General features: G+C 51.7%; 1 protein-coding gene and 9 non-coding genes across 10 annotated transcripts; 5 read left to right on the top strand and 5 right to left on the bottom strand.

Moving 5' to 3' along the window:
* The first annotated feature begins 1374 nt into the window (after window positions 1-1374).
* On the top strand, window positions 1375-1446 carry TRNAA-UGC. The gene has a single exon. It is a non-coding gene; the product is annotated as a tRNA-Ala (tRNA).
* A 786-nt stretch (window positions 1447-2232) lies between these two features.
* TRNAS-CGA lies at window positions 2233-2314 on the bottom strand. The gene has a single exon. It is a non-coding gene; the product is annotated as a tRNA-Ser (tRNA).
* A 331-nt stretch (window positions 2315-2645) lies between these two features.
* On the top strand, window positions 2646-2717 carry TRNAP-CGG. Its single transcript has one exon. It is a non-coding gene; the product is annotated as a tRNA-Pro (tRNA).
* Window positions 2718-3192: 475 nt separating this feature from the next.
* Window positions 3193-3264, bottom strand: TRNAP-UGG. The gene has a single exon. It is a non-coding gene; the product is annotated as a tRNA-Pro (tRNA).
* A 1301-nt stretch (window positions 3265-4565) lies between these two features.
* On the top strand, window positions 4566-4647 carry TRNAS-GCU. The gene has a single exon. It is a non-coding gene; the product is annotated as a tRNA-Ser (tRNA).
* Window positions 4648-7648: 3001 nt separating this feature from the next.
* LOC124418108 (beta-keratin-related protein-like) lies at window positions 7649-9046 on the top strand. The gene is made up of 2 exons (XM_046944034.1): window positions 7649-7684; window positions 8270-9046. The coding sequence occupies exon 2, from the start codon at window positions 8287-8289 to the stop codon at window positions 8584-8586; it is 300 nt and encodes a 99-aa protein (XP_046799990.1). The 5' UTR covers window positions 7649-7684; window positions 8270-8286; the 3' UTR covers window positions 8587-9046.
* A 3968-nt stretch (window positions 9047-13014) lies between these two features.
* On the bottom strand, window positions 13015-13096 carry TRNAS-UGA. The gene has a single exon. It is a non-coding gene; the product is annotated as a tRNA-Ser (tRNA).
* Window positions 13097-14743: 1647 nt separating this feature from the next.
* Window positions 14744-14815, bottom strand: TRNAA-UGC. The gene has a single exon. It is a non-coding gene; the product is annotated as a tRNA-Ala (tRNA).
* A 5115-nt stretch (window positions 14816-19930) lies between these two features.
* TRNAS-CGA lies at window positions 19931-20012 on the top strand. Its single transcript has one exon. It is a non-coding gene; the product is annotated as a tRNA-Ser (tRNA).
* A 1525-nt stretch (window positions 20013-21537) lies between these two features.
* Window positions 21538-21609, bottom strand: TRNAA-UGC. Its single transcript has one exon. It is a non-coding gene; the product is annotated as a tRNA-Ala (tRNA).
* Window positions 21610-22114: the final 505 nt, after the last annotated feature.

Here is a 22114-nt window from a genome sequence, read left to right as displayed (position 1 = left end):
TCTAAGGAAGGTTAAAGGCCTAATGGAACTGACTCTGGCCAAGGATGTCAAAGGCAACAAGCAGAGCTTCTATTAAGTGCAAAAGGGAGCGCTGGCGAAATGTGGGAGCACTACTGAATGAAACGTGGGGGGACGTGGTTACACAGGACAGGGAAATGGCCAAGGTACTGAAGAAGACACCTTTACCAAGATTGGCCTTCAGGAATGACAGGTCTCCAAAGCCAGTGGGGGAAATTAGAGCAAGGAAGACACATCTCTGTTGGAAGAGGCTGGGATCCGGGAATCCTTGGTCACTGACCAAGGCAATCAGCTCTGGTGCTGGCACACTCTGCAGGAGAGGGGAAAATCACCATGTGCAGAGGGGTTTCCTGAATCCGTGGGACCGTGGAGAGACTATCCAGGAGAGTGCAGCTTTGTGACAGGTCTGGGGCTGACAAGTCCTGGGGGTGGTGGGGATCAACTGTGACCACCGCCCATCTCTGTAACAAGCAACACACAGGGAGCAGTGCAAGGACTTCATGACCCTGGGAACAGTGTTAAAAGGACCAGGAGTGCTGAGTGTGTTGTTGTCTTCTGTATTCACAGTCAGAAAGAGGATTTGGGAAGAAGGAGACGAGCTGAACAGGTGAACGCCTGTCTGCATGGTGCCATTCTCAAGGTTTCATCTTCTGCAATCCTGGACACACCTTTGAGAAAACAGGCCTGTACACTGCTGGTGGGGCCAAGTGGGGCAAGCGTGTCGTAGCCTGCAAGCTGTCCAGAATTATAATCAGAGCTTTCATTAAGATGTAACGGTGGAAGGACGATGGAGTCCTTGGGTGACAGAGAAGAGCCAGGGGCTGCTGATGCTGTTGGAATCAACAGGGAAACACCCATGAATGGTCTCAGAGGAGTTCCAGTGCGCTCCTGTCAAAGGCTGACACAGCCAGTAGCCCAGCTGGTGCCTCTGCACCAATGCACAGAGCATGGAATAGAAAGAGGAGGAGTTGGGAACCACTGCACAGCTGGAGAACTGTGATGTAATCACTATCACGGTAACGTGGTGGGACGAATGACACAACTCAAGCACTGCAAATGATGGCTTGAGACTGTTCAGATGGGAACAGGCACGGAAGGAGAAGCAAGGTGGTTGCAGTGCAGATGTAGAAAGGAATCGATCCCAAAGAGCTATCTGTGCAAAATGGCCATGAAGGAAACCCTGTGTCTGTTTTAGCCCAGCAGTGCATGGGGCACAACACATGGAGCTGCTGGAAGGAAAGTGTCAACTGAGAAAGAGAACTGAGGAAAATTTCCCTGAAAACAGACCTCCGCTCACACCACCACTATCATCATCATCATCATCATCATCACCACCATCACTACCATTACCACCCAGGGGATGTAGCTCAGCGGTAGAGCGCCTGCTTTGCATGCAGGAGGCCCTGGGTTCAACCCCCAGCATCTCCACACTTTTGCTGCCTGTGAGGAAAACCCCGCACTCACCTTTCTTGGGTCACCTCCAGAGCCCCTCTCCCCTTGCACCTGTCTTTCTCCCCTGTGATCCCAGCAGAGCAGCTGGTGCTTTCCTGCAATGTCACATCTGTTTCTATGAAGCGGAGAATGGATAACCCAGGGAGCTACTGACCTTCCAGCCTCACCACTGTGATGCAGAAGATCATGGAACCTCCAAGTGTCAAGGAATGTGTAAGACAGAGAGGTTACAGGCTGTCCCAACCAGTATGACTTCACCAAGGTCACGTCTGCCTTCTATGATGGTGTAACTGTGTCAACTGACATCTGAAGAATCACTGATGTAATTTATCTGGAGTAAGGCCTTTGACATTCTTCTCTCCAAATTGGAAAAATATGGATTTGACAGGGGGAGTATTTGGTGGATGAGGAACTGAATTCCTGGAGAAAATGGGTGCCCTAGGGCACCCTATGGAGGAAAAAGGGGTCCTATGGTGAGCAATAGTGGTGGTGAGCACAGTGATGGGTGGAGAGATGCTCATGAGGAGGAAACACACGATGATGCTGAGTGTGAGTGGTGCCAGTCCCTTGTGTACGGCCATGTACTGCTTGCCAGCAGTACCCGAAAAGCTGTGGGGCAGAGGATGTGGGTTGCAAGGGGTCAGCACCCTGGCTCGTTGGTCTAGGAGAATGATTCTTGCTTTGAGTGTCAGAAGGTCCCCTGTAATCCAAACCATTCTACAATTCCATGATTCCCACCTGCAGGCCTGGGGTAAAATCCATCGCTGTGAGCAGGATTCGAACCTGCGCAGGGAAACCCTATTGGATTTCGAGTCCAACGCCTTCACCTCTCGGCCATCACAGCACCCCTGCCCTATGCCTGTGGCACAGCCATCCCCATGAGGCAGCCCCAATACCCCGCAGCCCATTCTGTGGGGGTTGTGCTTAGCAGAGTGCCTGCTTTGCATGCAGTTCCACCTCCAGCATGTCCACCCTTTTCTTCCCCAAGACACCCCAGTCTCTCAGCTGCCCACAACAGCCTGAGGCTGCTAGAGAACACGGCTTGCCTTGGGCTGTTCCTGGCCCCTCTACTGCAGTGAAAGAGCTAGAAGAGCTAGAAGACATCTCTGTTTGCACCGGCAAACACGAACACCTTTGAAGCACAAGAGATGAGCCGCCAAACAGGTTTGGTGTGGGGCTCGTTGGTCTAGGGGTATGATTCTCGCTTCGGGTGCGAGAGGTCCCGGGTTCAACTCCCGGACGAGCCCTTCTCTTTTCAACATTCCTGCCCTGACTCCACACCATGCTCACATCTGGAGCAGATCCTGTGGAGGGGGGACAGCACAGGGATGCTGCACAGTGTGAGGGAGGTGGTGTAGCATCCCACACCGCTGGCTGCTCCCCAGCACAGCCACCAGCCCTGTGCTGCCCTGCGTCCATGACCATCCTGAAAGAGAAACACACAGGATGGTATTTGAGGGGGGGGAGGGTCTGGGCTTTGCAGAAGTCTCTTCAGTTCCCTCTCAGTTTTGCTGCTCCTGCCCACAAATCCCCCATGGGCCCTCCCCAGAATCACATTCTCTGGGAACCCAATGCAACCTCCCCACTGCTGCTGATGGAGCCCACTCCCAGGCCCAGCCCCAGCCCCAAATGAGGCAGCAGCAGGCAGTGGGGTGGCCCTGGTCTGCAGGGAGGGCGGTGCCCCACCAGGCACTGTGTGAGGCAGGTGGGTGCCCAAAAGGGGGGCTCGTCCGGGATTTGAACCCGGGACCTCTCGCACCCAAAGCGAGAATCATACCCCTAGACCAACGAGCCTGTGTGTGAAACTTTCCATCACTGCTACTGTACCCCATTGAGATTTGGACTGATTCCCCATCCCTGTCTTTGCTACTGGATCCAGTGCAAGCTGCTGCCTTTTCTGTGCACTCTTGTCCTCATTTATCCTGAAGGAAACACTGAGGATATCTATCTCCAGTTTTCCTGTGGGCTCCAATGCTGGTTGGATCATCATCCAGTGTAATTCTGGGCAGGAGCCACCAGCCCTGGGGGGATTTCTTCCTGCTGGGCACTTTTTCTGCCTGAACAGTATGGTGCCTTGCTTCATCCTGAGTATTTCAGCCTTCCTCCTGGTTGCCCACACCAGAGCAGTGCTTGGCTGCCTTTCTCCCATCTGACTCGAGATAAGCTTGGCAGGTGTGAACAGCGCTGATTCAGCACCAGGAACCTGCTTGCCAGCTGCTCTCCCCCTTGACTGAGGCACACCACACTGAGGTAGGAGTCTGGGGCTCAGGGTGCATAGGGACAGGGTGTCCTGAGGCTGCTCTTGGGATGAGGGGACCAGCATCATGGGCAGGTGGGCACCATGGCTCAGCTGGTTGAAGTGCCTGTCTAGTAAAGAGGAGATCCTGGGTTTGATCTCCAGTGCTGCCTGGCCTGGGGGCTGATTTTCTTCCTAGCCCCTGGTCAGGCTCACCACTGGGGTCTCTGCCCCAGGCTGGGATGCCCTATAGCCAGTGAGCACAGGTGAGCACAGGACACACTGGGAGAGAGTCTCTCACCTCTCTGGTGACCCTGACCTGCACATGGGAAGAAGGATGATTTCCTTCTGTCCCATATTCCTGGGAAGCTTAAACTGAAGAGTTGGCCCAAAAACCATCTCAAAATCCAGAATATTTGGGAAATTAAGAGGTACATTGTGCAGACTAGGTTCCCCCCTGCCATCTTCCCCTTTGATTTACAAGCATAACTGGTACAGAATCACGCAGGAAAATCCCTCTGGTTGTAGCCTGGGGTGGGAGAAAGGCAATGGGTCGTGGAAACCTACAACTGTAAGAAAAATAAAGAAAAGAATATCGTAAAGCCTTATTTTTGGCAAAAATAAATGAAGCAGAAGTTCTGCCCACTCTACTCTTTATCGCTCTCTGAACTGGGACTGAGAGGAGAGAGACAGAAGAACCACAAAGCTCTTGCCATGCTGTTGCTGCCCGCCTTGGGAAGGGCAGGGGCACAGCTCAGTCCCACAGCCTGGCTCTCAGGGAGGAGCACTGAGGAACAAGTGGTGGGCTGGTAGCTTTACCAAAAATGAAAAAAATCCCCCAAACCACCCCAAAACAGGGGACGAGGTGGCCGAGTGGTGAAGGTGATGGACTGCTAATCCATTGTGCTCTGCACGCGTGGGTTCGAATCCCACCCTCGTCGGTTCCCTGCATCCCATAAAGCTTCTCTGAGGTGGCTTTTGGGGCAGTCCCTGGCAGCCAGGACGAGAGCTCTGCTGTCCACTCAGCGTTTTGGTATCTAGCCCTCCCTGGGGCAGCTGCAGGTGACTGTGCCATCCAGCCCCGCTCGACCTCCACATCCTCACCTCCTGTCCCTGGCAACCAGCGCATCTGTGCTTTGTAGCAGCCAGGGAAACACGTTGTGCCAGCCTTGTAGCTGCCTTTCCCACTCTGTCTGCCTCTTTCTGTCGATGAGAATGTGGCAAAGCCATGCTGTGTCTGGGGGGATGCCCACGCCGCAGGCCCTGCGTCAGCTTTTGGGCTCTCCTTGGGGCCACATTTACTCCTTGAGCCTGGTGAGATGCCTTGGAGCCATCAGGGAGCGGCCTGCCCCAGGAGCGGGGACAAGTGGCAGAGTCAGCACCTCCAAGCGGACCCGCTGCTGCCCGGTGCTGCGGTAGTGGGAAGGTCCCAGCAGTGACAGCCAGGCTCCTGCAGGGGGTTGTGGGAGCCTTCCCAGGGAAATGACAGGAATGGCAGCCCAGGAGAAGCACGGCTGCCCCTGCCCTTGCATTCGGTGATGAGGCCTGCAGAAACGTGCCAGCCACGGTGAGGCCACGGAGCCCCAGTTCACCTGGGGACCCAGCAATAATAGAGTCTGTGAAACTGGATGTCCTGCAGCCCCAAGGCTTTGGGCAAGCTATACTCCAAGGGCTCCTCTAAAGTCTTTTCATGCGTCCTTGTGCAGAGGCCCGTGTCCTCACTGCTCCACAGGGTTCCCACGGCAGCCTGGGATCATCCTGTGGTGAGATGGCAGAGGCTGGCACTCCCTGGCCAAAGCCAAGCGCAGGTCCCTATCCACCAGCTCTGTAGGGAACTTCTGTGAACTCCAGCAATTTCCACAGAAGGGGGTTTTTAATGGGTGAATAAAACCATCCCTAGCATTTCAGGTTGGATATCAGCAAAAATGTCTTCTCTGAAAGAGCAGTGCTGCAGTGGCACAGCTGCCCAGCAAGAGGTGGGGTCACTGTCCCTGGAGGTGTTCTATATCTGTGGGGATGTGGCACTGAGGGACATGAGCATGGCGGGGGGGGATCTTAGAGGTCTTTTCCAACCTGAATGACTCCATGATTCTATGATTCCCACCTGTTAGGTAAGATAGTCAAGCAGTTTGGGAACAAAACTACATAGGACTGAAATGGGTGCACATCCTAGATCCATTGCAAAAGTTAAGAAAATGGACTTGATGTGTTTGATTTCACAATATTTTCTTGATTTTGTGGTTTCTCCAGAGAAAGGTATGTCTCCAGCAGAAGAGCTCATTTCCTGAAAGGAACAGGGGTTAGTAAAACCAGTCCTGTTTTTCTCCCAGACACCTTCACCCCCAGGAAGAGCTCTTCTCCCTATGGATTTTCTTTTGTTTTAACCTCTCTCATTACACAAAACTGATTATTTTGACTTCCTGACATGTGACCATTGTTTTCCCCTTTCCCTTCTCCAAGCAAAGGACTTTATTCAGTGCAGGGATCTGTTCACTCTCAGAATCATGCCTTCTTTATATACCCCTGTGAATGAATGTGTACTGCATGCACTGATGTTGTGCTGGAACATGATGATCCAATGTGAGCAGTCTACTCACCCCAGTAACTAAAGTGACTCTGAAAACCCCTACAAGGCACATCTGTAACAGCGATGCTGAAGCCCCCCTGGCTCTACACATGCTTGTGGCCTGATACTGTCATAATTTATTTTGGGCCAGAAGGTATTTATGCCTCCACCTGGGCTCTGCTGGAGTGAAATGAGAAGCCTTCTTCCAGCTTCCCTCGGAGCCTGATGGCTCATTCCCCTCCTCGGTACTACATCAGCGATTCCTTCTCCCCAGCATATAGCTGATTCATGTTTAAATGCAGGTCGGGACTCCTGCGACTCCCTGTCTCTCTAGCAGGTTAGCAGGGTTCAGCAGAGCAATCTGGAGTCACACCTATCATTAGAATGTCTTGGCAGTTTCTCTCCATCACAGGAAAGAATAGCTGTGAACTTCTGACTCACTGCTCTTAGCATGTCCCAAGAGCAGGTTGGGAAGGCTCCAGGCCTCTGCAATCAGCTCACTGAGCAAAGTTCACTGCTTACGGTCAGTGCCACCTTCAGGGATGGACTCCAGAGTCTTTTTAACACTTTTCTGTGTCTTTGATTCGTTTGCTTTTAAAATCTGCTCAACTTTCCAAACTGAATACGTGCCTCACACATGAGAAATATCAAAATACGACATAGTCCATGTGGATCCAAACGCATAAACTGGATCCAAATGCATAAACACTTGGTCACGCTAGATTAATTCAGCTACATGGGGCTTGCACTGAGCCGCGTCTATGTCTGTGCTACCTGGATAGCTGGGGAAGGATGAGAGCTGCAGAACTGCAGCACCATACCGTTGGTTGTGTGATAATCTCCCTTACCACCCCTCACCTTTGCAGCATCCCCCATCTTTCAATCACCAATAGGAACCCGTGAGGCCCAGGCAGTGCAGGAGCCTTGCTGTTTGCACTGAACTTGTGCATGGATGTGTTTCTCTTGGTGTGCTTAAAGCCCCAGGTTTATGATCTCACCTCAGGTGAACTCAGGAGCTGAATTCCCCACTGATTTATGGTTGTGCTCAGAAGAAGGGGAGGGAGGGGAGATGTGCTGGGGATGCACCTGCCCTAAATTCTGCTGAAGCACTCTCCTGTCTCGTAGCATCCAACCTAAAATGCACTTTGGCCCTGGGAGGTAAGATAATTACTGTATGTAGCTGGAATCATTTCAATCTTACTCAGTACTAAATGGAAGCAAAACATGACAGATGAAAGACAAAACTTTTTAATCAGCTGGGGGAGCTTTCCAGGAGAAAACTGCTGGTTACTGGGGAGTTTCATGTGGAAGGAATGCGCCAACTCCCCCGGGGGTTGGGACACCCTATATAACACCAGGCACTGCTGGGCCCTCTCACCCGCTTCCCAGCTGCTGCATCCTCCACTGCCTAGGTAAGTTGAGATGCTCCGCTCCTTCCTCTGACCGAGATGCTGTCAGCACTGATGTGTGCTGCCCAGTCCTCAGCAAGGGGTCGAGGTTTGTTGTCTGCCTCCCACCTGTGGAGGCACCGGGGGGAGGGATTCTTCCTGCCATAACATGAGGGTGCAAGGGGATGAAGAATGCAAGGCGCACTGGGTAAATGCCACAGGGATCTGTAGCCATGTAGCCAGGCACATCCTTCATGAATTTTTTGTTAAAAATAAAATTAAAGAGCAGAAAGAATAGCACATTCCCTGGTTACAGAGATCAATGCCCATCTGTTGTAGGGAGGGCAGCAGAGATCCCTTCAATTTTAGCCTGTGCTAAATCCAGCTCACTCGTGTTGTGTTAAGTGTTTTTTACAGCAACAGGAAGCATTCCAGTGAGCACTCTGCTTGCGGAAGGATTGCCGTCACCTCTCCAGCACTGCCTCCCAGGGCAGGTCATTCAAATGAAATCAAATTATCCCTACCTCTGGCTGCCAGAGCCACTGAGTTAGAGCTCAGCAGGGAAGGGACAGCATCTGCCCTGTGCTTATGCCCTCCTCTGCCTTCCAGGTGCCTGTTCTCACTGCATGATGTCCTGCTACGACCTGTGCCTGCCTGCCTCCTGCAGCCCCAGGCCACTGGCCACCAGCTGCAACGAGCCCTGCTACCGACGCTGCTGGGACTCCACCACCGTCATCCAGCCCCCTACCGTGGTGGTGACCTTGCCTGGGCCCATCCTCAGCTCCTACCCGCAGAGCACGACAGTGGGGTCCACAGCATCGGCAGCAGTTGGGAGCTACCTCCGGTGCTGTGGGGTGCCAGTGGCCTCTGGTGGCACACGGGGGCTGGGGAAAGGGGCATTGCTGTGCCTCGGGGGTGGGCTGTAGGGTGTCGCCATCAGCCACCTCATCCCACTGAGGCCAGCAAGGAAGGAAAAGCAAAGCACAGGAACAAGACTGGGGAAGAGGACTGAGGAAGTGCCCGCGTGTTTCCAAGCCATAGGGGGCACCTGCAACTCTCCCAGCAGGAAGGGATCCATGGGCACTTTTCATTCAAGATTGCGCCTCTGTATACCTTTCTCTAGCTATGCCTTACTGTTGTATGCTTCCATGTAAGTGTCACACCCTGTGGTGTTACACAGCATTTACTACTAGCTTATAGCTGGCTGCAGGCAGAAGATGGTTGCCAAGAGCTGCAGACGCAGCAGGGGCAGAGGAACACCTTGTAGGGGTCGTTTTGTCCTTAAATAGTGTTTGTCCGTTCCTTTAGTGAGCATTAGAAATGCACTTCTCATACTCTCAACTGGTTTATTGTTTCTTTTTCTCATTAAAGACATGCTACATCATAGCCTGAGTCTTCTGGAGTTCTTTTTGTCTCTGGTCTGAAGTGGTGACCTGCTCTGGTTGCAACTTATTGCTATGTGGGTGTTGTTTTTCCAGTCTGAAATGGGAATTTCTGATGCTCAGTGCCACACTGTGCTGATGTAAGCACAGGGCTCACTGTATTCAGCCCAAAGGAAAACTTCTGCAGACCTTTATTGCTGCCCTACAGCAAGTACCAGCTCAGGGACACATGCAACAGCCTCATTGTCTTTTCCCACAAGGCCGTGGCAACATCAAGATTTCTTGTATCAAAATGGTATTTTGCCTGTTTTTGCAGTGAGTTTTCGGTTGGATGGCGGGTAAGGGTAAAGAGAGATAAGTTGTGTTCTTGGGAGATGTTTCTTTGAATGGTCCCCCTTTGTCCAACTCTGCCCAGGGAGGTGGGGTCACCATCCCTGGAGGTGTTCCAGAGCTGTGGAGATGTGGCACTGAGGGACATGGTCAGTGGGCATGGTGGTGGTGGGCTGATGGTTGGACTGGGTGATCTTAGAGGTCTTTCCCAATCTTAATGACTCCACGAGTCTATGATTAGAGCTACCTGGGGCAGCTGCAGTATAATCAGAGAATGGAGACATCAGCACATGCCAGACCACTCCTCCTGGGCCCTTGCTTTCTGTTGCTGAACAGAATAATGTGAAACCACACACAACATTAGAGAAAGGTCCTAATGCTATCATACTGCCTACTGACCATTTGGAGCTGAATAATGGCTGTAATTTCTGTGCAACAAGAATCTCTGTCATTTCCAGTCTTCCTTTCTGCTTTCAATGATGGCAGAGGCTGGAAGTATCTGTATCTCCATGAAAACAATCACTCCAAAACAACTTGTTTTATTAAAAATACATTCAAAATGAATACAAAATCTCCCTTCCCATATGTTTCAGGGGACTTCCTCAGATCTCATGAGGATATCCCTATTCCTGGCCCTAGCCACAGCACAATGAGCTTCTCCCTGAGATGTTCCCAAAGATGAGGGCCTGCTGATTTTGACTGAAGACATTAGATGAAGAAGAATAATTATTTTACAGAGAGAGGATGTAGGCACTGAGTAAGCCTCTTTATAACATGCCATGGAACATCAAGAAGAACATTTTCAGCTAATGAAATGAGGAATAAGAGTGCATCTAAGTCCTCCATAGACTTTGTATAATTCTTTCATTCTTTATACATTTTGGTGCTGTGAAAATCTACACAGAGGTTATGAGTGTTTAGAAGGAGAGGGAAGGAGTGTCTCGAAGGAGACTGAAATCCATGCAAGTCCATTTGAAAATTGTGGTGTCTTAGTGCAGACAGAGCCAGGGAGGGGAGGTTCTGAGTCCCTGCAGTGATCCACAGCCCAAGGGACCTGGCACTTGTCTCCATGGCTGCTGTGACTCCTGGCTGGGAGCACGACCATCTTGGTTGCCAGCTCAAGAGCTGTCCTGAATTCACTCCACTTTGTATCCCCCCCAGGCAGTTCTTGCCCCAAGCAGTACCCCACAGACCTGCTAATTAGGCCCTAAAATACAGGTTCCTGTAAAGACATTGCAGCCACAGGCCCCAGTGACAAACTGGGAACTACATTTGAAGACAGATGAAAAATAGAGCTCAGCTGGTGGAAAGAGGCACATGGAAGGAAATAGGTGGGTCCTGGGGTTTGGTTACAGCATTACCTTCTCATGGCTTTCAGCAGCAACAACAGCAGCACTACTCAGAGAAGACTGGAGCATAGTCTAAATGTGACCCCTGGGCCATGCCTGGATCTATAGAGTTTCGTGACTTCTGCTGTCCTCTCATCCTTGCTGACCTGTTCATGTCCTTGGAAGAAACCTCTTCCCTGCCATCACGCAGGATCCTGCAGCAATCAGTGCTTCCTGGAGACTCCTACTTCCTTTCTTTTTCATTCTTCTATCCTTTGCTTTCATGGATGCAGCTGCTCTAGCAAAAATTACAGTGGTGGAGTACTCCAGCTCAAACCATGCTGTTCTGGAACTGTGATGGTAGCAACTCCCTTTTAAGGAGATCGTGTCCATGGGGGTGTTGATCTCCTCTTTGGGGTGCTTATGACCACAAGCACATCCCAGCTTACACCACTACCCTTGGTGAATGGGCTCACTTGTTTTGTTCTGCATTTCTCTGCTTGGGGAAGCCAATAGTAACAGAGAGCAAGTATCTGCTGCACAAGGAGAGCCCACAGCTCTTCCCAAGTGCAGTGATGGGTGCCTGGCTCCTCTGGGGATGGAGAAAGGGAAGAGGAAAGATGAAGTCATGGCTTGGGCTGCAACAAATGGAGACACTCAGAGAATTGTCATGGAAAGGAGAAGACTGCTGCAAATGGCGAACCATTGAGACTGCCAGGAGTGGAAGCCCCAGATGACTTGGGTTTGGTGATAAAAATGAACAGGATCCCAGTACCTCTGTGCATGGCTTCTCTGCACACCCAGAAGTGGAGGCCAGAGTCCTGGTGGCTCACGGCAGTGGGACAGGTCAAGGAGACAACTCCATTGCCAGGTCATAAAAGATAAACTACATCCCAGCACCTGGACAGCAATCTGAGGGCAACCCTAGAACTGCAAGGGTCTCTCAATGGGTAACTTCCCTCATCCTTGCTGAGACAAGAACTACTGGTCAGAGTGCTTCGGGACGTGCACCCTGGAGTCAGCCAGGTGGAGACAGCAAGCCAGCAGATGTGATAGTCCATGGTGGGATTTATTTGTGGGCACCTACTCTTAAGTTTTTAGGAAGGAGAGAGAGATGAGTTGTGTGGCAGGGATAAGAGGGAGGAGAAATTGCTGCTGAGATGAGCAACCTGCCCCAGACACCAGCTGCTGCACCTACAGACCAGCCATGGGGCAGAGACCTGCAAAAGCCTGGGGAGCCAGACAGGCAGTGATTCCAGCCTTGGGGGACTCCACAGTGAGGGCTGTGGTTCTTCCTCAGGGCTGGAAATCCCACAGAGCAAAGTAATCACAGGCCACCCACACACCTGAGTAACAAAGGAAAAGGCACACAAATCAAAAGGTACTGGTATTCTGGTCTGGTCCTTCTGGTGCCACTCATGGGAGCAGGGGCCCATGGCGTGCACCCTGATGAGCTGGAAGCTCTGTTTGTTCTGTCAGCACTGCACTGCACCCTGAGCCTAAACCAGCACCATGGATGGCACTCAGCTACCCCACACCCACAACCTCTGAGTTCCTCCCTTTGGGGATGGGGAGACAGGGGTGCAAGCACAGCCCAGGTCCAAAATGTTTACAGCATCCTGGACTGAAACAGCCAGGGATGTAAGTTTCAAACTCAATAATTATTAAGTTAAATATTCCAAGGCTATAATTCCTGCTTGTTGAGATGTGTCTGCACTGTTCTGAGAGAAGATGAGGGTGATCTGCTTATGGCTGTGTAAGGTGGTTCTTGCGTGCATTCTTTGAGTGGTGCTGGTGGAGCAGGGCACATCTGCTCACTGGACCATGGTGCTTTGTTCTGCTGTCTCCATCTTCAGCATGAGGAGTGGCCCAGGCACCCAGTGCCTCAGAACAGGGGTGTGGAAAAGAGTTGGGCTTGCACCTCTGACACCCAAAGCAAGAATCATACCCTTAGACCACTGAGCCAGAGCACCTAGGCTCCCCCCGCAGCACACTGTGCCAGCAGCTCTTGCCCTGAGCAATGCACTGCACAGTGGCTTGCAAACACCAGGCACAGGCACTGCACAGGGCAGTCCCAAGCACAACAAAATTTGGCCTCCCACTTCCCCATCTCTTGCAGGGCTGCAAAACTGGGTAGCCTCTGGGGCCTCTGTCCCTCCTACTCTGGGCTATCCATACACACACCCCTGCCAGGGGCTTTGATGCAGATTCAACCATGGAGCTACTGACCACACTGGGGAGGAGACAAACACAGCCTCTCCTTGCCAGGGCCTCAGAATGGCATTTCCATCTGCAGGCCCGGGGTAAAATCCATCGCTGTGAGCAGGATTCGAACCTGCGCAGGGAAACCCTATTGGATTTCAAGTCCAACGCCTTCACCCCTCGGCCATCACAGCCTCAGCCTGGCACAGCTGGGGGCACTCCTGTCCACAGCCCTGGGCACATGGGGTTACCCCAGGCATCCATAAGTACACCCATGGCCCCTATCCTCCAGTTCAGGAAGTCCTACTGGGAAGCTGGGATACCCCCACAGTGTGCCTGGGGCCTGGTAGCAGGGACTGAGCCCAGCAGTGCCAGAGGCTGCACTGTGCCCAACACCCCAGTGCATGGCACTTGTGAGGGGGACCCCAACAGTTATACATCTTGTATTATTTGTCTAGGGATATGATTCTCACTTAGGGTGCAAGAGGTCCTAGCTTCAGCTCCTGGATGAGCCCTTCCCTTTTGGACGTCATTGCCTTTCAGGCCTGGGGACAACCGCTGTGAGGACAGGGCACTGATCACACCCAAAGCCCCAAGAACCCTGACATCTTGGGCACAACTTCCCTGCTGCTTTGCTTCCCACCACGGCCAGCAGCCATGGTGACCAGCCACATGACCTGTGCTGGGTTCGCAAAATTCCGAGTAAAGTCAGGGTCAGGTCAAAGTCTCTACTAGTTGGGAACACCAGAATCAACTGAGTTAGAAAGAACATTTAAAATTCATCTAGTTCAATTTCCCTGCAGTGAACAGGGACATCTACAGCTACATCAGGTTGCTCATAGTGCCATCCAGCCTGAGCTTGAATGCCTCCAGGGATTGGCCATACATTACCTCTCTGGGCAACCTATGCCAGCCAGTGCTTCACAACTCTCATCGTATATTTTTTTCTGGATATCCAACGTAAATCTCCCCTCCTTCAGTTTGAAACCTCTTGTCCTAATAGACCCAGCTAAAGAGTCTGTTCCCTTCTTTTTTATTGCAACCCTTGAGATAATCAAAGGCTGCAATCAGGTCTCCCCAAAACCTTGCACATGGCATTGTTGAAACTCATGAGGTTCTCCAGGGCTCACTGCTCAGCCTGCCTAGGTCCCTCAGGATGACATCTTGTTCCTCAGAAGTGACAACCACACCACACAGCTTGGTGTCATCAGCAAGCTTGCTGAGGGTGCACTTGATCCCACCAATGAAGACATTAAAGAATATTGGTCCCAGCATGGATCCCAGAGGGACACATCTTGTCATTGATCTCCCGGACATGGAAACATTGACCACCACAATCTGGAAACAATCTTGCAACCAGTTACTCATTCATCAATCACTCCATCTCTCAAATTAATTCTTTACAATTTGGAAAGAAGATTATTGTGGGGGACCATGTCAAAGACCTTACTGAAGTCCAGAGAAAATACATCAGTGACTCTTATGATGTCAATTGATGCAGTTAAAACACCACAGAGGGCTATTAGGTTGGTTAGGCAGGGCTTGACATTGGTGAAACCATTCCAGTTGTCCCTGATTTTGTACTTCTCTTCCATGTGCCTTGGCACAGCTTTCATGGGGATCTGTCCCATGATCTTCTGCATCACAGTGGTGAGGCTGGAAGGTCAGTAGCTCCCTGGGTTATCCATTCTCCGCTTCATAGAAACAGATGTGACATTGCAGGAAAGCACCAGCTGCTCTGCTGGGATCACAGGGGAGAAAGACAGGTGCAAGGGGAGAGGGGCTCTGGAGGTGACCCAAGAAAGGTGAGTGCGGGGTTTTCCTCACAGGCAGCAAAAGTGTGGAGATGCTGGGGGTTGAACCCAGGGCCTCCTGCATGCAAAGCAGGCGCTCTACCGCTGAGCTACATCCCCTGGGTGGTAATGGTAGTGATGGTGGTGATGATGATGATGATGATGATGATAGTGGTGGTGTGAGCGGAGGTCTGTTTTCAGGGAAATTTTCCTCAGTTCTCTTTCTCAGTTGACACTTTCCTTCCAGCAGCTCCATGTGTTGTGCCCCATGCACTGCTGGGCTAAAACAGACACAGGGTTTCCTTCATGGCCATTTTGCACAGATAGCTCTTTGGGATCGATTCCTTTCTACATCTGCACTGCAACCACCTTGCTTCTCCTTCCGTGCCTGTTCCCATCTGAACAGTCTCAAGCCATCATTTGCAGTGCTTGAGTTGTGTCATTCGTCCCACCACGTTACCGTGATAGTGATTACATCACAGTTCTCCAGCTGTGCAGTGGTTCCCAACTCCTCCTCTTTCTATTCCATGCTCTGTGCATTGGTGCAGAGGCACCAGCTGGGCTACTGGCTGTGTCAGCCTTTGACAGGAGCGCACTGGAACTCCTCTGAGACCATTCATGGGTGTTTCCCTGTTGATTCCAACAGCATCAGCAGCCCCTGGCTCTTCTCTGTCACCCAAGGACTCCATCGTCCTTCCACCGTTACATCTTAATGAAAGCTCTGATTATAATTCTGGACAGCTTGCAGGCTACGACACGCTTGCCCCACTTGGCCCCACCAGCAGTGTACAGGCCTGTTTTCTCAAAGGTGTGTCCAGGATTGCAGAAGATGAAACCTTGAGAATGGCACCATGCAGACAGGCGTTCACCTGTTCAGCTCGTCTCCTTCTTCCCAAATCCTCTTTCTGACTGTGAATACAGAAGACAACAACACACTCAGCACTCCTGGTCCTTTTAACACTGTTCCCAGGGTCATGAAGTCCTTGCACTGCTCCCTGTGTGTTGCTTGTTACAGAGATGGGCGGTGGTCACAGTTGATCCCCACCACCCCCAGGACTTGTCAGCCCCAGACCTGTCACAAAGCTGCACTCTCCTGGATAGTCTCTCCACGGTCCCACGGATTCAGGAAACCCCTCTGCACATGGTGATTTTCCCCTCTCCTGCAGAGTGTGCCAGCACCAGAGCTGATTGCCTTGGTCAGTGACCAAGGATTCCCGGATCCCAGCCTCTTCCAACAGAGATGTGTCTTCCTTGCTCTAATTTCCCCCACTGGCTTTGGAGACCTGTCATTCCTGAAGGCCAATCTTGGTAAAGGTGTCTTCTTCAGTACCTTGGCCATTTCCCTGTCCTGTGTAACCACGTCCCCCCACGTTTCATTCAGTAGTGCTCCCACATTTCGCCAGCGCTCCCTTTTGCACTTAATAGAAGCTCTGCTTGTTGCCTTTGACATCCTTGGCCAGAGTCAGTTCCATTAGGCCTTTAACCTTCCTTAGAATCATAGATTCATAGAATCGTTTATGTTGGAAAAAGCCTTCAAGACCATCGATTTCAGTCATCAACCTGGCCTGCAGACTACCGCCATTAAACTCCATCTGATACGGATACATCCAAGGATGGGGATGTCAGCACTTCCCTGTGCAGTCCATTCCATTTTCTGTCCACCATAATTATAAAGAAATCCCTCCTGATGTCCGATCTGAACCTCCCCTGCAACCCCTTGAGTCTGCTTCCTTGCCATCTATCACTCGGCATAAGAGGAAGGAGGCTGACACGCTTCTCATTGCAACCTCCCTTCAGGCAGTTGCAGACAGTGAGGAGCTCTCCCCTCAGCCTCCTTTTCTCCACTTCAAACAACCTCACTTTTCTCAGCTGCTCCTCATATCATCTTTTCTTGTCTCTTCACCAGTTTTCTTGCTCTTTTCTGAATCTGTTCCAGCTACTCAGCATCCTCCTTGTATCAAGAAGCCAAAACAGAACACAGCATTCAACGTGCGGTCTCATCAGTAATGCGTACAAGGGAACAATCCCTTCCTTGCGTTGTTGGTTGCGCTACTTCTGACGCAAATGTGAAAGTGTGCTCCCCTCTCCTCCTCCTCCTCACTCCCCCTGCTTACTCCTTCGGAGTGGCCTTATACACAGGAAGACAATGAGCAAGAGTACTCTTGTTAAAACAGATCAATGACCAAAAATCTGCCTCAAACTGGGGACCTGATGAAACAGAAGCTTGGTTCAACAGCTGAAGGCCAATCGAGCACGCACCTCAGAAGTATGACTGCCAATCAATCCTCACACCCCATAAATGGCAAGCAGCCTATAGGATGGCCTGGGTTGAAAAGGACCATAATGATCATCTCATTTCAATCCCCCTGCTATGTGCAGGGCCACCAACCACCAGACCAGGCTGTCCAGAGCCACATCCAGCCTGGCCTGGAATGCCTCCAGGGATGGGGCAAACACAACCTCCTTGGGCAACCTGTTCCAGTGCTTCACCACCCTCTGGGTGAAGAACTTCCTCCTAATATCTAACCTAAATCTCCCCGGTCTCAGCTGAAAACCATTCCACCTTGCCCCACGAGGCCCTGGCGCTCTCCAGCAGGGCAGCAGGTCGCATGGCAGGACTCCCCTCAAGTAAGGGCATCTCTTGAGGTTCGTCCTGTGCAGAGATCCCTTGCACTGCAGTGCCAAGATGCCTTAGCAATACTGATCCTCGCTAGGTGGCTAGTAGTTGTTAGCTTCGCTAAGTCTTGTTAGCTTCCCTAAGATTGTATCTTAGACTGATTGTGAACAAATGATCCCTTAAACATACACTGTTGACCAAGTGTGGGGCGAGGAGCAGATCCTGTTACAGCTGGGCTCCCTACTTCTGTCATTCAAGGAGTTCAGGGGGCAAGCAGCTTCACTCTGAACCTAATAGCTCAGCAGGAGGGTCTCCTGTCTGTGAGTGTTTAACCCTATCCTCTGTGCAATAAATGATCACGTGCATCCAGCCCTCTCTTAGACGGTGGTTAAGTCCCTGTTAAATCACTACATTGTATCTCTATTCAATTCTATGTCACTAAATATATCCCTTCTTCTCTCTCACCAGTGAACTGCACAGCCCAGTTGTTCCCATCTGTGGCAGCAGGGCAGGCTGCCATTGGCCTCCGGGGTGCTCCGCTGACTCAGCTCAGCCAGCTGTAGCCCAGCACCCCTCTTCTGCTGGACAGCTTTCCAGGCACTCTTCTCCAAGCCTGTACAGCTGCATGAGGCTGTTATCACCCAAGTGCAGTGCCCAACACTTCCCTTGGTTGAACGTCTTGCAAGTGAACTCAGCCCTTTGATCAAGCCTACCCAGATCTCTCTGCAAAGTCTTCCTGCTCTCAAGTGAATTACCTCTGTTGGTATCATGTGCACCTGGGCTGTGGCTACTCCCACCATCAGTACAAGCTGGGGGATGTAAGGATGGAGCACTGTCCTTCTGAAAAGGACCTGGGGCTGCTGGTGGATGGCAGCTGGACATGAGCCAGCACTGTGCCCTCACAGCCCAAAGCCGACCATACTTTGGGCTGCATCAAAAGCAGTGTGGTCAGCAGGGGGAGGGATGGGATCTGCCCCTCTGTGCTGTGAGACCTCACCTGGAGTACTGCGTCCAGATGGGGAGTCCTCAGTACAGGGGAGATGTGGACCTGTTAGAGAGTGTCCAGGGAAGGGCCACAGAAATGCTACAACAGATGGAGCACCAGACTGTGAGACAGGCTGAGAGAGCTGGGGCTGCTCAGCCTGGAGAAGAGAAGGCTTTGGGGAGACCTGAAAGTTTTCTTTCAATATCTGAAGAGGGGGCCTTTCAATATCCTGTAGTGAAGGGCCCAACACTGAATACAGCACTTGAGATGCAGCCTCACCAGAGCTGAGTACAGAGGGATGATCACCTCCTGTTCCTGCTGGTTGCACTATTTCTGATACAGTCCAGGATGCTGTGGATTGGACATCTGGGCACAATGCTGGCTCATGTTCAGCCAAGCATCAACCAACACTCTCAGATCCTTTTCCTCCACACAGTTTTGCAATCACTTTGCCCCAAGCCTGTAGCACTGCCTGAGGTTGTTGTGACCAGAGTGTAGGACTCATGTCTTGGTCTTGTTGAACTTCATCCCACTGGCCTCAGCCCAGCAGTCCAGCCTGTCCAGATCCCTCTGTAGGGCCTTCCTATCCTCAGGCAGACAGACACTTTCTTTCTACTTGGTGTCATCTGCAATCTTATTGAAGGTACACTCAATCTGCTCATCAAGGTCATCAATAAAGATACCATACAGGGACAGCCCCAGTACTGATGTCCCCTGGTGAACACCTCTTGTGACTGGTCATTAGCTGGATTTATCTCCATTCACCACAGTTCTCTGTGCATGGCTCTCCATCCAGTTCTTTACCCAGCAAATAGTGCACCTGTCCAAGCCACGGGCTGCCAGCTCCTCTAGCAGAATGCTGTGGGAGACAGTGCCAAGGGCTTTGCTGAAGAGTAGGTAGACTACATCAACAGCCTTTCCCTTATCCACCAGGTGGGGCACTGGTCATAGAAGTAGATGAGGTTGGTCAGGCAGGACCTGCCTTTCGTAAACCCATGCTGGCTGGGCCCGATCCCCTGGTTGTCCCATACATGCCGTGTGATTGCACTCAAGATTATCTGTTCCACGACCTTCTCAAGTTTTGAGGTCTTTGGTCATTTCTTCACAGAAACTTATGACGTTCTCTGAGCATGACTTCAGCTTGGTGAAACTCTGTTGAGTACACACATGATGGGGTGCTTATGGAGGTGTTAGGTGCTGCCTTTGGATGCCAGCAGCTCAGTGGTGCTGAGAGGCAGCAAGGGGTCAGTGTGCTGGGCCCAGTCCTTGCCCCATCCTTGCAGGGTCTCCACTCAGTATAGTGCAGAGCAGTTCTGCCTGAATTCTGGGGTTGACTGGGCAATGGGAACTGGGAGCTCCAGCAGCCAAAAGTGAGAATCATAGCCCAGTGCAATGAAATGGGGTGTCAAGCTGCCTGAGTCCCCCTCCCCCCCATCCTGTGCTGGCTATTGGGGTTTGGGGGCAGCACTGTCACAGGCACTGCTGGGCACAGGTACTGCTAGCAGACCACAGACACAGAGAAGGCCCAGGGCTATGTGGGCACAGCAGGCTCTGTACAGACCTTCCCTCTGTGCAGAATGGGTGTTGGGGCTGCCCCACAGGGATGGCTGTGCCCGAGGCATGGGGCAGGGATGCTGTGATGGCCGAGAGGTGAAGGCGTTGGACTCGAAATCCAATAGGGTTTCCCTGCGCAGGTTCGAATCCTGCTCACAGCGATGGATTTTACCCCTGGCCTGGAGGTGTTGAGTGCACATCACGGTCCCAAACCATCTCTGGGGGGTTTCCTCCTCAAAAGCATTTCCCCACATATCACTGTGCTCACCACAGCTGCTCAGGCCCACCACCCTTCTTCCTCCATGGATATCCCAGGGCCTATTTTCAGCTCTCACCTGGATTTTGCAGGGCTTCTCTTCCCTCCCTCAAAGTCAAGCCCACTTGATCCACTCTGTGCCTGGAGCCTGGTAGTAGGGACTGAGCCCAGCAGTACCAGAGACTGCATTGCCCCCAGCACCCCAATGAGTGTTGGGGGTCTCCTTGCTGTCCCCTTGTGAGAGGGACCCCAACAGTTATACATCTTGCATTGTTTGTCTAGGGGTATGACTCTCACTTAGGGTGCAAGAGGTCCTGGCTTCAGCTCCTGGATGAGCCCTCCCCTTTTGGACATCATTGCCTTTCAGGCCTGGGGACAACCGCTGTGAGGACAGGGCACTGATCACACCCAAAGCCCCACAGCACCCTGACATCTTGGGCACAACTTCTCTGCTGCTTTGCTTCCCACCACAGCCAGCAGCCATGTACTGACCTGTGCTGGGTTGGCAAAATTCTGAAAAATTCCCAAAGTCAGGGCCAGGTCAAAGTCCCTCCTAGTTGAGAACATCAGAACCATAGAATTAATTGAGTTGGAAAGGACTTTTAAAGGTCATCTAGTCCAATTCCCCTGCAATGAATAGGGACTTCTGTAGATAAATCAGATTGCTCAAAACCCAATGCAGCCAGACCTTGAATGTCTCTCCCATCAGGTCTCCCCAGGACCTTGCCCTTGGCTTTGTTGAATCTCAAAATGTTCTCCTGGGCCCACTGCTCAGCCTGTCTAGGTCCCATCCCTCAGGTATGACACATAGCTTGGTGTCATTCGCATATCTCTGTCGATGTCACTAATGAAGATACTAAAAAGTATCAGTCCCAGCACTGACCCCTGAGTGACACCACTCATCTCCAATCTCCATCTGGATATCAAGCCGTTAACCAACATTCTCTGGGTACTTGCAATCAATTCCTCATCCATCAAGCACTCCAGTTGTCAAATCTATATTTTTCCAATTTGGAGAGAAGAATGTTGTAGTGGACTGTGGGAGAGGCCTTACTGAAATCCAGATAAATTATAACAGTGACTCTTCTGATGTCCATTGATGCAGTTAAAACACCATAGAAGGCAGACATGACCTTGGTGAAACTATGCTGGTTAGGACATGCCATATCTCCTCTGACTTCCATGTGCCTTGGCACAGCTTTCATGGGGATCTGTCCCATGATCTTCTGCATCACAGTGGTGAGGCTGGAAGGTCAGTAGCTCCCTGGGTTATCCATTCTCCGCTTCATAGAAACAGATGTGACATTGCAGGAAAGCACCAGCTGCTCTGCTGGGATCACAGGGGAGAAAGACAGGTGCAAGGGGAGAGGGGCTCTGGAGGTGACCCAAGAAAGGTGAGTGCGGGGTTTTCCTCACAGGCAGCAAAAGTGTGGAGATGCTGGGGGTTGAACCCAGGGCCTCCTGCATGCAAAGCAGGCGCTCTACCGCTGAGCTACATCCCCTGGATGGTGGTGCTGGTGGAGGGTCTGTTTTTTTGGGATATTTTCCTCAGTCCTCCTCCTGAGTTGATGCTGCCAGCAGCTCCCTGTTGCACCCCATGGGCTAAGACACATGATGGGCTAAGACACAGACACAGGGTTTCCTTTTTCCATCTGGGTTGCCTGCTTCTCCCTCCAAACTCTCAACTTGTTCATGGCTATTTTGCACAGATAGCTCTTAGAGATCAATTCCTTTCTTTATCTGCACTTGCAACTACCTTCCCACAGGCCCACTTCCAGCGCAGTGCAGTGCCCAGGGCAAGGACTGCTGCCATAGTGTGCTGCTGGGGGAGCCTGGCTGCCCTGACTTGTTGCTCTAGGAGTATGATTCTCACTTCAGGTGTTTGAGGGTCAGTCTTCAACTCCTGGACGAGCCCAGCTCTCTCCCACACGCCTGTCCTGACTGGCCCCAAGCCATGCTCACAGCTGAGAACAGATCCGGTGTGCAGGTGCTGTGCCGTTGAGCCAC

Source organism: Gallus gallus, chromosome 7 (genome assembly GCF_016699485.2).
Source record: "Gallus gallus isolate bGalGal1 chromosome 7, bGalGal1.mat.broiler.GRCg7b, whole genome shotgun sequence".
NCBI classification, from domain to species: domain Eukaryota; kingdom Metazoa; phylum Chordata; class Aves; order Galliformes; family Phasianidae; genus Gallus; species Gallus gallus.
Note: the sequence above shows the minus strand (reverse complement) of the source record. Positions and strands in the feature narration are given on the sequence as shown.

Coding starts and splice junctions, on each gene's coding strand:
- LOC124418108 (XM_046944034.1), top strand. CDS start 8,287: ATGATGTCCTGCTACGACCTGTGCCTGCCTGCCTCCTGCAGCCCCAGG.